General features: G+C 40.5%; 1 protein-coding gene across 1 annotated transcript; it reads right to left on the bottom strand.

Annotated features, from left to right (window-relative positions):
* Positions 1-2,155: 2,155 nt before the first annotated feature.
* Positions 2,156-12,504, bottom strand: gpr146 (G protein-coupled receptor 146). Its single transcript, XM_073495169.1, has 2 exons — positions 12,296-12,504; positions 2,156-6,375 (listed from the first exon to the last, which is right to left on the bottom strand). Exon 2 carries the CDS (start codon positions 6,333-6,335, stop codon positions 5,334-5,336), a length of 1,002 nt encoding a protein of 333 aa, XP_073351270.1. The 5' UTR covers positions 6,336-6,375; positions 12,296-12,504; the 3' UTR covers positions 2,156-5,333.
* Between the last annotated feature and the right edge of the window lie 6,069 nt (positions 12,505-18,573).

Below are 18,573 nucleotides of genomic sequence, written 5' to 3'. Positions count from 1 at the left end.
ACATTGCAAAACCTTTACCTCTGCACACCGTTAATTTGGACTACATACAGCCTCATTTTTGTCAAGAATAAACATAGTTTGCTCTGTGAAATACTAAAACTATTACTGGATACCTTATTTTAGCCCAGAACTGGAAACAGTCAAGTGGAAGGAACATGCCTCAGCCCCTGACATTGAACCTCCTAGCACACAGCTAACCCCATTTTTAAACTGCAAATTGTCATTCTTATGATTAGATTTTGTATGGATTAAACATATGAGACATGAGGGGTTACTTCATAGGTGCTTGTAGGCGAATTTTGTTACTACTGGACAGCAGGCTAACTATTTCCCTGTTAGCCTACTATATTAACAATCTGCTGTTTGTTAGCTTGACATATTTAGCGCTAGCAAGCAAACAGAAAAACAAGAGAGTGGTATTGATGTTTCCCAGAATAGGAACATTTTACTTTAAACTAAGCACACAAGTTAGCATGTATTCTATTTGTTGATGACCTCTTTGCTGGCTAAAATAGGCCAGTCTTCCTCTAGCAATACTCACCAGAGGGCTGGGAATGAGTAGGGTACTTCAAGATACATTATGATTCACAATACATTGTTAATGGTAACAACACAATACAGCAGTTCTGTGATGAGGCTATTGATACATTGCAAGACAATCATCTAACAATAGCCTACATCTCGATATATGTCAATGGAAGAATAAAAAATACCCCTAAAGAGACAAAGTACAGGAATTATGTATTTATTCACTCCATTGTGTGAATAAACACATCATTCACTAGTCCACTAGTCGTAGCTTAGTGCCTAGTTTCACAGAATTTGACATGACATGAAGACTAAGCTTAGAGCCTCTTTATCACACACACTGACTGCAAGTTGTTCATGTCCATGTGTGCCCTCAGTCCAATGTTAAAGAGCCATACACTGACAGAATGTTGAAACTGAAACTGTGGTCAATTACTGTTACTGGCCAGTGCATTTACAGGCAAAGTAATGATGTCATCCTTTTTCAGCTGTATTACACCTTAGGAAATCCCCCCCCCTTGCATTAGCTTCCTGTTCATTAAAAAGGAGAAGTTACACATAAATACAGATGTTAACTACACTGACTGATGTGTTCTTTGTGTTTTGTGTTTGCTTGAACTAACAGAATCAAGTGGAAGCCTTGTGAAACTCCAGTCCTCAGAGGGGGAAATGGCAACCATGTTCAATTCACTCCATTATCATATCATTTCCAGATGTAGTACATACAGTATAATTCAAGACCTCCCTCCTCCTCCTGCTGAACCTCTTATGTTTGTTCTGCTTTTTGGCTCTAAAGATCTTGTAAATACGTACATACACTGTTGTGCCTTTACTTTTGCTGTGTGTGACTTTAAGTAATAACAGTGTGTAGTGACAAGAGCATTATAATTGATCTTCCCTGCAATATGGCACCTTACCTCAGTCTGTTTAACTTCAATTACAACCTAATTAGAAGGTTAGATTTTCTCAGGGATCCATTGCCCCATCATCTCAGTCTTGCTAGCTTCCTGTTGCAGCACTTGTTGCACCCAGCTCTGCCTTGCAGGCAGTCACACAGCTCTCAGTGTGCAGCGTTGTCATCAGATGTAGCCTACACAACATTGTTTTCATTGTGAATGGCAGCAGTATTGGATTGTCAGACCCACAGAAGACAAAACAATTCCCAGAATGCCTGGAATTTGCTATTTTCCCCAGTCTGAGTGGCTTGGTTGAAGGGTCTCGCCACAAACAATCTGCTGTTAGCAGTGTGGCGAACAGGAGGAGAGCTGTGGCATCCATCCTCACTCCCACTGTCAGTGCAAAGAGGGAGGGAAGAACCTCCACAACCTGCCAATCAACCTTGACCTGATCACAGGTTTAGAGGGTTGATGAGCTGGAATGAACAACACTTTGTTTTCATGTAAACTTGAGATAATAAGCAGAATGTAAGTCACACAGTCTTTTTTTTAAAAAAAAAAAGTGAACTAAAAATACTATTTTTACATTTGAAGGGACAATTTTGGGCAAGAAGCATCAATTAGCATCAAGAAAAAAGATGTTTGGAAATGACCTTTCAACAACAGACTGCATAGCAGATGTTTCAACATATTTTCACATCATCATAAGAATTGTCAGACTTCACTGAGGGTAATATCCATGTTAGTTTATTGTTTAATCAGTCTTTGACTCAGTTGACAATAGTGTAGATTACTTACAGAATCTAAATATATCTCTCCGAAAATAATACTGTATTTTTGAAAGAGCATGGTGTCTTCCTGTAAATCTCTCACATACAATATATACACATTATTTTGTATTATACATATACACTTGCATACACAGTCACAAAAGCATCACATCTGAAAGTGGATTCATCTGGACTTCTGAGGTTTTGCCGTTCAAATAGCTAAAAATGCATCTGCATACATTCGACACAAGAGAACATCAAGGGTGTTTTACACTGGGTCTGTTTTAGCAATTTAACTGAACTCAGTGATTATTACTCAAATTTCTTTGTGCTGGCATGAGATTATGGGCCCTCTGAAATAATAAATCCATCTGAGAACTGAGCAGTAATCTGAGTTGGGTGTGATTTTGAGCCCAATTTTATCAAGCTTTATTTATAGTTGTCTGCACCGTGCAGTCAGTCCATTTGTGATGATTGCTAATTATTACCCCTGGCAGGGAGTCTGCTTTGACTCTTACTTAGCAAGATGTTTCAAAAAACGACTTAATGGATTTCAGTGAAATTTGGTGAAAAGTCAAGGCATGAGCAAAGAAAAAACAATTAGACCTTTGTGTTAAAAATGAGGCCTTCTGTAATTTCAACCAAATGTATATGGCGCATGCACATATGAAAGACAACATGGTCATAACATGTTAATGGCTTTGCGTAGTTGGTAGATTTAAATTCACAATGAACTTTATCATCAAAATAAAAGATAATGAGCTTTGTTGAGTGCCTTTTTGTTGGATGTCTCTTCCCGTAATAAATGTAAAAATGGATATAAATTCTACCCAGATTAACCACATACAAATACCTGTGGCAACAGGTTCAAGTGTCACATAATCACTATTATAATTCAAGTGTCACTGTGGGTCCTATCGATTAAGTAATAGTAATGTGGACATAACTGCAATCTCTGACGGTATATAGGGCACCAATTGAATCTGCAAATGGACGCCACCTTAAGAAATGCTGCTTAAATTTACTCCATTAGACTAGAAGCTTTGATTTGAACCGCGGATCATTTGACCAAGTACTACTGTTTGCCTTCTGATCCCAAATGGACAGTAACCATTAGGACTTTGAACTGAGTTCAAATAATGATTAACTGTTTCCCAGTACATGCAAGCTTTTATTATGGGGCAGGACTTACTATGGCATATAATGTAAACACACAGCCTCAGTTGAAAATAAACAGTACATATAACCAATTGAATACACATGACGAGGGTGGGGCGATGCAGCAAAAATGACACTGTTAGGTCATTCGTAGACAAAGAATACGATAAGTCTAGTGACAAGATGTTTAAATAAATATGATATGTGTAGGTGTGACATGTTATAATCTTAATAATTACTTCATATCTGGATGAAAAGCATCACATTTGTGTTAATACATCTGGCAGTCCTCTAGATTTTACAGTGAAAGCCAAGCAGACTTGTGGAGATCTTAGCAGGTCAGTATTAACATAAAATTGTTTATTTGAAGGTGTAAATTAAAATTGTCTTCAAGTGAATGCCCCACCCTGCTGGTGTATCTGTTCACAGGATGACTTATAAACTGGCCCTCTCATTCAGAAAAGCAACAGACCTCATGCAAAAACAACAAGCTTTTATTTTTCATTTTGTAACCGTGATGCATTAGTCTGTTCTCTTTTCACTAAGTGGCAGGCAAGAAAGCAAAGCAGCTTTGCCAATAATGTGCAGATGCATCCACCTAAATGCATCTGAGCAGCATTACAGTTCAAACTCTGTGTCAAACACACTGTCTGCAGGTGCTTGGCAGACAAGTATTTTATACTTTGTGAAGGTTTTTGATAACCCCTCGAGAGTGACCCAGTCAAGCTTCATATTTCCACTGTACAAAACCTCCCAACTACTCATGAGTGCTCATACAATGTAGGGAATGTACATGGCACCTCCTCAAGGCCCACTCTGTGACCCCGTGGGGACTTCACTGACCCTATGGGAGGCTCTCCACAACTTAACAAATGACATACTGGGCTGAGGCTCTCTGCTCAAATTAATGAACTGATTTTTTATGAGTTGATTTGAACTGCTTATGGTTAACAAGTGATGTGATTTCAGCAATGATCACAAGAGGTATACCGGTTATGTCTGAACCCTGAATACAAGCTTTATATAAGCGTTTGATGTATTTCTGTGTGACTTCAAAGTGGTGTGGATGTATATTTTCTATAATGATATTTGCTGCGGAGCTTATAATATATGCAAAAATAATCTCTTTATGCCTGTGAGTCGATCAAAACCTCAGAACTCAATCTATCAAGGTGAAATGAGTACATCTCTGAATACCAGCACCTACATCTAGCTACAGGGTAGTACTGGTATCGAGAAAGAAAATGGTTTTTGAAAAGAAGCTACTGTTTCTGTAAGAGAACATTAACATTGTACTCCACCTGTACAATGTGAAGCTTATTTACTCGCATAATGAGGAATCACTCTCAAGACATTTTAGTAAAGAGAAAGTTCAGTTCTATAAAAGAAGAACTGTCCTCTCATTCAAGTGATCAATCCTCTACTTTGAGGGCAGTAAACTGATGTTCACTGGCAGCGCAAAATGTTGGTTTGGTGTTGACACGAAGTGCAAGTTTATTTGCCATGGTGGGATAGTTAATATACCAGACACCATCCATCATTTGATTAATAAAGTTTTAAGTCTACTAGTTTTGTTTGTGTGTTAAGCATAATTTGCAAATAATTCTTTGGGGATTTAGTAGCATAATGTGTACAAGTCATGCATCAACATTTGGGTAGTTATCAGCTGCTTGCACCCTTTTACTGCACTCAAAATACAGGCCCAACTATCTTTGTGGAGAACTTCATGCAGTGACAAAAAAATAACAGCACTTAGTGGTTTCTGCTTGGTTTGTCCTCACAGCAGAGCTAGATAGATCAGATCAAGTTCTGGAAGGTGACAGGAAATTCCACAGTTAGCTACGTCGCTCTTAACACAGTCCAGAGCAGCAAGAGAGCCCAGTCAGATACTGGCTCTGTAGGGGGGAGATAAGTGCCGGCTCGGCCAAGAGTTGGAAAAGGGGGAGTGGGAGGGGCGACAGTAATCTCCCAGGGGGAGATCTCACGTCACCACTTGCTGCACTGTTGAGCGTTCATGAGGGCAGGACTGGTCTCCACAGTGCAGCCTCCTGAGCAGCCGCTGAAGCTTGTTGGAGAAGTTTTTGTTCATCTGCCTATACATGAGAGGCATGGCAAAGCTGCTAGAGAAAGCCAGCAGTTTTGACACACATCTTAAGAAATAATAGGTAGGTAAGTAATGTACGTTACTAATGTACCCTGGTGCACCGGCTACAGTGTGTACCAACAGGGTCATGTAGTAAGGGGTCCACAGTATAAACTGCACACAGACTGAGGCTAGCAGCAATCTGTGGATAGAAGGGTCCAAGCGAGCGGAGTCCTGATCCAGAGGTGTAGACTCCTTCCTAATGCGCAAAATGAGCACAAAGGCATAAAGAACGGCCACAGCTGGAACCACGTAGCCAATAAACATCATGATGGCGTCTGCTGCCTCCTTGTTCTGCATTTTGGAGCACTCGACCATCTTAGTGGAGATGTGGTTGCACACATAGAAGAGCAGTGAAGAGAAGCTAGTGAGCACCGCCCCACCCCAGATGAACCCACACACATGTTTGGTGTTATACACACTGGACATGTATGTACGAGGCAGCGCACGCTCTATATAGTAGTCCAGACTAAGCAGTGTGGTGGAATACATGATGACCAGAGAGGAGATATTGAAGAGAATGAGCAGGGTGATGTAGACCTCGTTGTTGTATTCCCATGCATGCCAGCGGGTGAAGGTGGAGCTCAGCAGCTCCACGGGCGCCACTAGGTTGAGCACAAGGCCTGCAATGGCCATGTTGACGAAATAAACATCCGGCATGGTCATGGAAACCTTGTTGGAGAGGTTGACCACGACCAGCAGCGCATTGTAGCACAGCCCCAATGGGAAGCATACCAGGAGGTAGATGAGGGAGAAGACTGACAGGATGAGGCCATAGTCCTGGCAGAGGCGGAAGTCCACGCTGGTGTCCGTCTCATTGTAAACCATGCAGATCCACATCGCTGGGCTCAGACACAGGTCTCGTCTCTCAACAGGTCGACTGCAGACAGAGAGTTAGGGAGAAAGAAATTAATTATCACATTGATAATGAATGTTCCTATTCCCAGGAATAATTCAAGCCGGGCAGGGGTGCAGCGGTGTATCGTTTTCAAGGTATAACATGGTATTAAAATTGATGGCTATCCCTCCATGCAGTCTTGATACATTAAGATATTTTGATAATGCTGACATCACTAGTGGACATATGTTTTATACACGATGACACTAAAGCTGACAGATTCTGTCTGTTGCTGGCATTAAGTGGAAGTGTTAAGTGTTGAGTAAGATACAAAAAAGCAGAGTTCAACCCTTTCTGTTCTTGTTTTTCTGTTCTCGCTAGAGGTGCAAGCAAGCCTTTGACACAAAAACACGTCAGCCACGGCTCAGCTATTATGCCCTGGGTAACACTGTTAATTTCACTTCACTGCATCTGACTGGATGAATTCAAACGCCTCACAATAAGTTTCATTTGCTAGCTCAGCCTCAAAACCAACCATTTCTCCTCTCTGAGAGCCTCAGTGGCTAGATCAAGTGTTTTGACACCTTGGAAAGCTATCGCTATCTTGCTCTGCATCTCTTTCTCTCTCCGTCACAGTCACATGCAGGGCCATTGCTGCCTGTGCAGTTTTGCCCTTGTGCTTTTCACATGGTCAAGCAGCCAGATAAAGAAAAACACTTCTCTAGCCTGACACTTCACAGACTGCTCTGGTGTTACTGCTATGACTAAAGCACATGCACCTTCTGTTAAAGTAACTGCCAAGTTGACTGGGGGTTGGGCACGTGGTGATGGGTAGATTTATAAAGAGTGAAATGTGAGTCAGACTCCTGTGAAGGGTCAGTGAGGACTGAGCCGAGGGGTTGGAGTTCAGGGTGAGGTCAAAGAAAATGACCACGCACATGTCGAGAGCGTTTGTGTTCAAGCCTGGTGGGGCTGCAAGTTTTCACAAAGCTTACGTAATGCTGACCTGCATTATTAATTCAGGTCATTTCAAATACATCTTTCAGCTAGCTTTGGTTGAGGAAAAAGGAGATCATAAGGCTATCGCAGGACTGCAGTGATAAGTCATCCAAGTTCGCTATATTTAATTTCCTCAGTGATAATTTATGCTTCCATGTGTTTGACTTTACTCCCCAACACTATTTTAAAAGGAATGATTCTCTGAATAGCAAATGATGTTTTTCTGGAAACCTCCCCTGTAGAAATACTGTGAAACAATGCGCAAGTAGTGTTGTTTTCAGGATGAGTAACAATGCCAGTAAAGGGGAAAAGATTCTTCCGTCCGCTTACGTAACACCACTACAGAGGGGCTGTTTTGGCCTCAAGCCTCAGACACAGACGCATATACACACACAAGGGCTCAGTCCCTCCTCTATACTAATCCAATTGGCTGTAATGAGACTATAGTGGAGGCTGGAGCTCAGAGCTGGACTGGAACAGGATCAGAAGAAAGAAAGTATAGAGTTACTCTTAACAAAAAACCCTGTCTTCGCCAAGACAGGAGCACTGGTCAGACCTCTTGTAAACATTGCTCTCTAACACAAGCAGCTAGGTGACTCATTTACCAAAACAGGCCTTAGCAAAAGTACATAATTAGCTACGGTCTTCTCCCATAGGTTATGTGCTCTTTTCAGACTCTTTGGTAGATTAGAAGAAGTTTGTTCGCCCTACACTCATTCAACAACTTCTGATCACTTAAGAAGAAAATGACTTAAGAGAAGTTGGTGATAATTAAAGAGAGCACACTGCATTGTGGCTGTCTGTCCCCATTCATTAGCACCTGCTGTATACAGACATTTTAGCCACCCTTTCATTTCCACATTGGCTCCCTCTGTAGCTTACGATAGCTGCAGGGTACCTAAGAATCAGCACAAAAAAGGAGCCAAGGGTTTGTGGTGTGCTGGTGTTTAATTACTTAAACTGTTGAATTTCCAAATACTTTCTTTCCCTTTGAAAATCTTTTGACATCAGTAGTAAGGAATGAAAACACTATGATGAAGTAGAGACAAAAACAAGCCGTGGCCTTTATGATGTGTATGTAGACTGAATGTAAACAGTGGAAACACATTATAATTTTCTACATTTTACCTGCTGGACGTGAAAGAAATCTTACAATATGTACATGAATTTTGTTTTCCTGTTGTACCATCAGGACCTGCATCTTAATATCACATCACCAGGATTTATGAATAGGCCAAAGCAATCAAGGCATAATTGCTGCCCACACAATACAGTGGTGATGCATGAATAGAGAAGAAAATGACAGGTACTATAATAATAATATGAAGCAGTTTCTCTCCTTCACATATCCCCCAAGTCACCGCAAACAAGGCAAACACATTCAGTTGCTATAGCCAATACACTAAATATTTTAAATCAGGGTTTTTCATATAAAGCTTGTCAAATGCCACTGTTAGCTTTGCATTGTCTGCATCAATTAACTCTGGGAAACTTCTACTTTGCTGTTGTGAAAGTCATTATACTTGAGCTGATAATGAAATCTCTAGTTTTCCACTCGGGAGAGGTAAAAAAAAAAAAATGACTTGGAGGCGCTCCAACCTCTTACCATATGAGCTATGTCTGTTTTAATTCAGAGTTATGAGGACTATTTCATTGCCAAGTCCATTTCAGATTTTTTTTTTACATACCAAAATGCAAAACGATGCTTGGGGTAATTTATAATTATCAAATTATCAGCAAGGTTTATTGCTTCAGTGCACTGATGTCATTTTGGACAATATATTTTTTTGTTAAACTGTAAAATATCCTGCCTCCATTACATATCTATGTAGTGTGTGTGTTGTGTGTTGGATAACCACATTTATTTATATCGACATTGGCCCCAAAAATCACATATTGGTCGGGCAGTAGTTGTTATTAAAGTACGTGTGCTACCTGAGCCGTGAACTTGTTAGGCGTCTCCCTTTTTAAGGCAATATTTAAGCTGTGATTTCATCACTTACACAAATTAATTTGTATCATCTGTCAGGTGACTGGTCATTTGTCAGGTATAATAATCATTTGCAAGTCACAGCTGGTCACATGCAAAGATTTGATTTGTTGATATTTGTCTAGACTGGTTAAATAAGGAACTTACTTTAAAGCTTTACAGCTTTGCTGGGCATTTGGCTGCAATTCTGACATAAATCGACTTATTTATTAGTCAGTTACTCAGAAAATAACCTATAATTCAGCTATTATTATAATTAATTATGCAGATATCCTTAATTACAAGAAAGATCACTATTTCCACTATTGTGACTTTAATAGAGCATGTATACAAATCTACTGCTACAAAACATAAATGTGAGAACAAAACCAGGAGAAAGATGGTTTCTTGCTAGCTGCTTCCAGTAAAGGTGCCATACTTAGGATTATATGGCTCAAGAGGAATAGCCAAAGCTCTTGTCAAAGGAGGACGACATGAGAGAAAATATCTGTTGAGTCCTTCTTGCATGACTTTGACTGCAGTCGTAGACTTGGTTAAGCCCCGTCTGAACTTTTTGCCCTGTTCCATGTCAAAAGTGGTTAAGTTAAATATTCCCAGAGGGGGAGGCTCTGCTTCAGCATGCTTCAGCCCCACCAAACACGATCACGTAAGAGTGACGCCCACGTGCTTGACGTCTCAGCGTTTTGAAGCCAGATCTCACGGGCTGATGGGAGTAGTGTGACATACTGGGCCCACACCCCTCATATATCCTTACTGGAATTTACAGGCTCTTCTCAGAAAGCAGAAAGAGTGATGTCACATGACTCACTACTCGCGTCTGCAGCAGCGTGCAGAGGAGCAGCAGCAGAAATACTACGGAAGGAAAATAAGATTACATGACTCACATTTACACATGTTGTGAATGTGCAGCAATGCCTGAGGTGAAGTATAACACAATGACATTTTATGCACAAACCTTTCTAGTTATTAATGGTGCATAATTTAAAGAAACTGCCCACAGAACTACCAAACTACTTACAGTATGAGAGGCCATTAAGATGTAAATGGTTCATTTAAGAAAGCCCCTAAATCTGTTTTGGTTCCCCTCTAGTGCGTTTCTCAGCTGCCTATTATTCTTGGAAAGCAGCCCATTAACTAAGAACATTAATGAGGGATCTGACTTCAGGTGCATGCTAATGCTGCATAACATTTTGCAAATTAAAATTACTAAGCTCTCAAAAGTGATTAAAATACTTGCCATGGACTCCAATTTTTGTGGAGGGGTTTTATATAATTCATTACATTTTCCCCAAATCATTATCAGTCCCCACAGAATCGAGTCACAGCGATGGAATTTATTTGTGGGCAAGATAACTCATTTTTGAACGGCTTCCCTGCAAACTTCAGGATTTGTGGCAGACTGTACATACAGATTGATTATCTACCTGCCTGTGATTGTTATACTTCTTGTTAATCTTTCAAAAATGTTGATGGTTTGATTGATCACTTCTGCACAGAGGTGGTTGACTAACGTCACATGTGCTTTGGAGAAAACAGTATCTCCTCATAACAAGTGCCAGTGTAAGAGCCTCAGTCAAGCACAGGTCACGGTCAGTCTGGACAGCTTCCTCAGCGTCTTTTCGTCAACATGTTGAACTGTCACACGAATCAACAAAGTCAGAGCTCAATGGTCAGCACAAAGCAGGCTTACTGCCATTAAGCCATAGCACACATGCCCATGTCCCCTTCGGTCACATGGATGAAGTTGACAACAACAAGTGCAAAGCCTAAATCTCAAGAAGCATTTAATTTGATGAGCTATAAGACTCATCTGAGCTGAACTACTTTGTCAGAAAGTTTCATTCTGCTTCCTAGTTGATGTGAAGTGTGGTCAGGTTGATGTGCTGTCCATAATAATAATGGTACATACGTGATTAGTAACTATGGAAAATCTGTTGTTAATAGTCAGGCAAGGTTGAAACTAATGATGATTACTTGATTAATTGTCCACTATTACAATTAATCATCAACCATTTTGGGTCTGATCAGTAAATCAGCTTGAGCAGTTTCTAAGGGAACAGTCGACATTTCTCAGATTCTAGCGTCTTAAATGTGAATGTATTTTTGATTTCTTCACTCCTCTGTGACTGTAAACTGAATATGTTGGTATGTGGCCAAAACAAGACATCATCTTGGGCTTTTGCAAACACTGATCAACATTTTCGACACTTTAAAGCCCAAACAACTAATCAATGAACCGGGAAATTAATCAACAGACTAATCGACAATGAAAATAATTGTACATTTCATCCCTAAAATCTAACACTGGTGTTATACTTGAAGCAGTATATGACCTACTTGTTTATGAATGATTTAACAACACAAGACTAAACATATACACGGAGTACTAATTACTTATTGATGGGCCTCGGATTTAAGGAAGTAAATGAGTGAGCCTGCATCTATCAACATTACATTAATTAACAGATTCACTGTGACACCCCTCCAGCTCAAGGTCAACAGGATATATGATAATATTCATACAAACAGCAGAGGAGCACATCTTTAAAACTACACTTTTAATTGTTGCCTGTGAAGGAGCTTTTAACTGATTCAACTGATACAACTTTACTCTCCTCAGCACTTGAGAAAGCTGATCCCGTGAGAACCGTCTTCAGGTGTTGTTTTCCAAATATACAGCTGAACATGGGTAAGAAAACAAACCAGCCCATCGCGGTGTGTGTGTGTGTGTGTGTGTGTTTATTGTCGCGGACATTGTGTCTCTCCATCACACTTGACTGCGCAGATCAAAGCGTGGATAGCTGTCACGGCTTTTTTCCTCATTATTCTACCATTTCTGCGGCTACAACTGAAGCTGCTCACACTCACGCATCCTATGTGCGTGTCTACAGCTGTGAGGTGTGCGTTAAAGCCCCCCAAAACAAAGCATCACATGAGTGGGTCGAATTAACGTAAAAGAAAAGGAAAACTCACCAGAAACGTATAGATTTGGGTCGGGGACAAACCTACGGAGGCATAGGGTTTGGATGTAGCATTTCCACTGGCATTTCTCAGTCGTTTCATTTGACAAACAGACGTCCTAAAATACGCTCCCCGCGCTCCCAAAGCCTCAAAACAGCGAAAAGGACCGTTTTACTGCACGTCGGCGGAGACTGACTTTATCTATCAACTTTTCGGACGAGGCTTGTTCTGAAAAGGGGCCGTCCGTTACAGACTTTACTACTGCTGGAGTGCTGCTGAGCCCTACAGTGTGTACACACGTGACCCTCCCCCACCGCCTCTCCGCTCGCTGCTGCTGCTGCTGCTGCCTGCTCCACGGTCGCGAGGCCCGAATGGCCGTTCTCTGCTCTGATTGGACGGAGGGCAGGTAGGTGGGGCGCGAGGGAGACTGAGGGGAACACACACACACACACACACACACACACACACACACAAACAAAACCTTCCAGGTCATCAATATGTTACCATCTATCAGACAGCTGGATTTAAACATAACAGTGTGGTAATTAAAGTACTGAAGAGTGTCAGGGCCAGAGAGGAGGAAGTTTGTCATTATGCACTTCATGAAAAAAGTGAATGTTAGACTATAGTACAAATAGGACCTGGTGCTATTTGTACTATAGCCTAACATTAGTATCAAAAGCACAAGTAAATGTAAATTATACATATATTAACACCTATGTATATATAGCAGGGGTGCCTTCAAATGGGCCAAAAGCAAAAACCCATTGTGTTGTATTGTTTCATTAAAGGTGCTGTTTGTAAGAAAAGTTGAGTTTTGAGTCTCATTCCCAACTCGTCACATAATGATGCTTTCGGATGGCGGCCAACCCGTTTTTCAATCCCAAAGTGTCAGTTTTTGACGGCGTGAGACTCAAAAATCAACTTTTCTTTCTTTTGCTTTTGGCCCATAGCCTTAATATTAAGTCACCAGGTAAAAAAAAAAACAGTTTGGGCACCCCTGGTATATATATATAGGTGTTAATATATGTATAATTGTACTTCAGTACATTTATTGCCAGAAAATTTGTTTATGATACATAAGTTCATTCAGTATCAGATGTGAGGTGGCTGTAGCTCAGGAAGGAGAGCGGGTCGTCTAGTAATCGCTAAACCAGGTTGCTGGTTCTTGCTCTAGTAATTCCTCTTATTTCTATGTGGCCCTGAAGAGAGCTGACCCCAAATCAACTGCAATGCAAGTGGTGGAAGAAGACACTAAAAATACACGTTACATTTAAGAAGAAACTGTAAATTTACAGTCTTTAGTACAATGGTCCCTCTTTTTGAGACTCTTCAAAGGGAACGCAGACGGGGAAATTTGTACTAAAAAGACTGAAACCTTGGAGGACATCCACTGATTTGTCTTACTCATGCAGCTGAAATCTCATATTAGCCTCAGATAAATGCAGAATGTATTTCTGCCCAGGAGGACTGTGGATTTTTGTCTCCATCACATAAAAAATGCATTATAGGGATTTCTTAATGACAAGTATGGACAAGCTAAACATGTTTCATCATTTATACGGGCATCAGACTGTTATTTTCAGGCACAATCAAAAATTGTGAAACCATCCTTTTACCCTAATATAACTAATTAGCTCTGTGACGTCTAACCAGAAACAGGAGTTCAGACTGGAAACGTCCCTGCATTGAATGAAGCAAGGGATTGTTTTGGAGGAATCATGTTGTTTCAAGCTCCTGTGAGATGTGAAATATGATCCAGCTGGGCTCGTTTGGGTAAAATATCCAAAAGTTTGACGGTTTATAAACCAAACGACATCCCTTAGAGAACAAATTGCAGACAAATCTTTGCTGATGTCTTTAATGTTCTCTGTGGTCCTTGTCTTGAGGGAAAGCAAACAGAGTTCCTGTCTCTTAAAATAAAATAAAATTACTATTGTGCTTGAAAGCCCAGCAGCAGAATAATGGTGGTTTTCTATTCTCTGAAAAAGTTTGTGATGCAGCAGAGTTGATCATCACTTTGGGAAGTACTATAATAAAAACAGCATGTTAGAATGATGAAATGCTGTTGTGTTGCTCTGTTGAATGGGGACATTAATTAGGCATCTGAAGTTTGCTAAGAAGATTACGGATTATGATGTAATTTCCTATGGTACATACCATAATCCTGACATGGAGAACAATGCTGCACAGCAGATGATTCTAACAGCAGCTAATTTTATGGACCGCCCTGATAGTCCAGATAATGAGTTTGTTACTTAGTTAGTTAGAGATTCAACTGTTTTCATTAAACGCTTCAGGCTGCAGTGTTTTATCACCACACTTATATATAAATTATGTGGTTTCTTGCTTTGCTGGCTGTACATTATTCATATTGCATTTTTACAAATCCTAAGACCGTATAACACAAAATGAATGGCAATGATTTCATGTCTCATTGTGATATATATAATACCTACAGTATAAACCATAAGTAGAGGCTGGTGAGTCACACAGAGACACCAGGTAAATGTCATAGTTTTATTGCATTCATCACTGGAAACCTAGAAAGCCTTATTTAATCACTGCTAAGCTCTATCCATGAACCTGAGATACAGTGGCATATGCAGCACGGTAACATCAGGTCTTATTCAGTGCTTCACTGTGTGCAGATCCATCTCTTAATTTCCTGCTCAGCACCTGAGGGGAATGAAGGATACAACAACAAAACCCTTAAGTGAAACCCTGAAGGTCCACAGTGTCGAAAGAACCTGGAAGCTGATATTTCATTAAACTCTTAAGAAATGTCTCCATGCCTGTTCGGCTCTCCTTGCAAATAATGGATTAGTTCTAGGCCAGCAATAAAAATGAAAAACAGTAATGAAAGATTTTTGGAATGCACGGTTTCAAAACAAAATGCCTCGCCACGGCTCAGTGAGCGCACTCGAGCTTTAAAGAGAGCGAGTAGGAGTGCTGAACATAAGTCTCTTGTGCCACTTTGAAAGAACTGAAGTGGAGATATTGTGCTGGAATAATTCAAGAGCAGCATATTTCACTGATCTTATATTCAAGAGTTTGCATAACCGGAGTTCTTTTCAGTCTAATAGGTTCAGTTGTCAGCCTCTTGCACAGTCAAGAGATATGTGCAACCACAGACCTGTAAAGTTTGAGAATGCAGTGTCCAATAAGATAACTGACCCTTTGGGAAACTGTAACTCAAACTGTTCCCTGGTTGTAGATATCATTATCTAATCAGCCAAGTAAGAATAGAAGACTCTATATCTGTTCTATAAATAAAGACATTCTCTCTGTCACATCATCTTCAGAAAACACATTACAAAAAGACGCTTTAAGAACGCTTGGTAATATCAGTAGTCACAACATGGCAATAACAAGAGATTAGCGCAGTGGAAAAAGACAATCTTTCCTTGTGCATGTGCTATAGTGATCACTTACGCAAGAAGGAGGAGTACTGCATCTCAGGAGTGAGTCTTAAATGTCAAGCCCTACACTTTCCACAGCTGCATCGATGCTCAAGCCAAATCAGAAGCAAGCACGGTTAAAGAATATTTCCAGCAGAAGTCGGGTGATGATGGTGAGGCTCTGCAGGATCTCCATTACATTACATGGATGATATGACAGCAGTGTTTAAAATAACACCCTTTACCAACTGATAAGCTGAGACAAAACGTTTAATGGGCCAGTATAACAGGTTTAGGAGCACTCACAATGAGAGGCTTTGAGAGTGTGGTTCAGTCAACGCTCCTTGGTAAGTTTAAACTGTAGCACTTGAGCATTTGCTCGGCTTTGACAGTGCAGAAAGTGCCCACACGTTTCTGATTCCTGCAAAATCATCCCACTGGAGACAGAGCATTTTAAGCCCATCACCATGCAGAATTTCCCATACTGACTGTTGAAAAGTGGTCATTCATGCATGTATTACTTCTGCAAGCTTTTAACAGATCCACACGGTATCTCATCATGGAATTACTATAAATGGTAGATATCAGGGATTTAATGTTTTAAATTGACAGAGGAGATAAACATTTTGCTTTTTCATAAATGTCAGAAATAAATACACATGCAATATCAAACTCCTCATCACTCACAGTCTGAGTCACTTGTGTGCGAAGTTGGGTGTTAATGCAATAATCCCTCTCATATAATCTTCAGAGTTCCACAACATTAGTCAGATTAATACTACTGTACACGCTTATGCAGTACTTTAGTTTGTATAGCATGCACCTCGAGCTAGTCAGTTGTTTCTCTTGAGTAGCTTTAATAAAATGTAGAATTGAATGCTTTTTTTTGTTTTACAATGATTTGTCCATGCAGATAGCTCATGGTTACACATCATGTGTGTCAAACTAGAAGATCATATTGCCATGAATCCAGATGTGTTCAGGTAGCCCTTATAACATGATTACCATGAGACAAATGCAGTTTTTGTAATATATTTTATTTTAAATTAATTAAAATGTATGTGTCATGGTACATGACTTGCATTTCTATCGTGCTTTTCCAGTCTACTGACCACTCAAATAACTTTACAACACTTGTCACACCCATTCACACACACACATTCATAGACTCATGGCAGAGACTGCCATGCAAGGTACCAACCTGCTCATCAGGAGCAATTTGTGGTTCAGTATCTTGCTCAAGGATGCTTTGACATTTTAATTCTTGATTGCATGTTTGCGTGTCAGTGCCTGTGATGTGATCATTAACTGCAGCAGGGGAGAAAGTGAGTGTTAGCATTAGGGGTAGAGCGGACTGGGGTCGGACGACTAAATCACAGTTTATCCCCAATCAAGCCCTGAAATCTGTTCCTATTCTTGGAAGTCTCAGCACCACTGCAAGGCTCTGGTCTGCATTCACTTTCCCCTAAAGACTTTAGGCTGCATGACGACATATGGCTTATTTACAAATGAAAGTCTATGCTCAGCCTCAGTCAGTCCTAGATGCATGTCAGCTGTTTGCACGGTCACGTTGGCACCAGATGGCCACAGACACGTAATGTGAGTCTAATGATAATGATTTAACCACAGTGTTTGTGGGCACTCTGAAATTCTGATATAATTCATCACATCATGACTTTAAGTCATGTCTTTTCTTACAGCAACACTACTAGACACGTTACTTTATTGAAAGATGATGTAGTCACAAAGTTATGACCAATCAGAGCAGCAGACCTACCTCAATGCTTGTGTGTCTGACTTTTACATTTTTTATTTGGAGAATCAAATGCATACAAACAGAGGCAAACAGTGCAACACAGCAGCACAGTCCATGCTGTGCACATGCCTTTAAGCTCAGAGGCCTGGGAGTGCACATTAAGCTCATTAAGTCTGTGGTGGAGATTATGGTGTGTTGCAGACCCGGCACCAGCGTCCAGTGGCTGGGACGTCATTTACAGATGGCAGAGAGGAAGTGGCTAGACGAGGGTGGAAGCGCGCCTCCTAATCACATAAAATTCATACCATAATGTGCTACACACCTACACCACTAAAAACAAACAAGTGCAATGCTCGGAAAAATGTTGATAGGCCCTGCAGGAGAGCAGAGCTTTGATAAAGCGAGCTCCAATAATAATCCAAAACAAGTTCATCATATAAACATCAGTATGAACCCTGCAGCTTGTTTTTGTTTTGCCATCACGACTGATTTGGCACCACCCTGAGGTCTGTCATCTTGTCAGACAGCTTCCTGGAAAAAGCCTTCCTATGGAGCAAGATGTGTTTGTGGCACTAAGCCTGCCTGTCTATAAATGCCATGTTTGTGTGTGTCATTCAGTGTTCTGCTAATGTAAATATGAACATAAATAAAAGTATTAAAATATTTGAATTGTGAACTAGGTGTGTGAACGCATGTACAAATGATGGTGTTGCTGCAGAGAAAGAATGAAATAGCAGTGGAGCCTGGATTAATATAACACTACGTAAGCCTGTCTCCTAAGCTGGTGTCTGTGTGTGTGTTTCCCTGCCGGGACAAATGATGCTTTGGAAAGATTTTTGATGATGAATTTTGATATTCCCCTCCCATCTGTCTCTCTCCTACCATTTTCCCCAAAAGATTCATTAACCTTTGGGCTTTTCAAGCTGGATAATGTCATGAGCAGTTGTGATTTTTGCTTTGTCCTGGCCCACATCCCTCCTTTTTGTTTATGCTCAAGTGAGCAGTATGCCTTGGCAGAGGAGGGCAAATAGCACATCTGCTAAACCAGAGCTACTTCTTATAGTCGGCTATGGTGCAATGAAGGATAATTTGGGGAATCTTCCAAAACTCAACCACTATAATTCATATAAAAG

This window comes from Pagrus major, chromosome 23, assembly GCF_040436345.1.
Source record: "Pagrus major chromosome 23, Pma_NU_1.0".
In the NCBI taxonomy this organism is placed as follows: Eukaryota; Metazoa; Chordata; class Actinopteri; order Spariformes; family Sparidae; genus Pagrus; species Pagrus major.
This window is presented reverse-complemented; position numbering and strand designations above follow the sequence as displayed.

Excerpts from the sequence above, each read along its gene's own strand:
- gpr146 (XM_073495169.1), bottom strand. The coding sequence starts at position 6,335 with ATGTGGATCTGCATGGTTTACAATGAGACGGACACCAGCGTGGACTTC.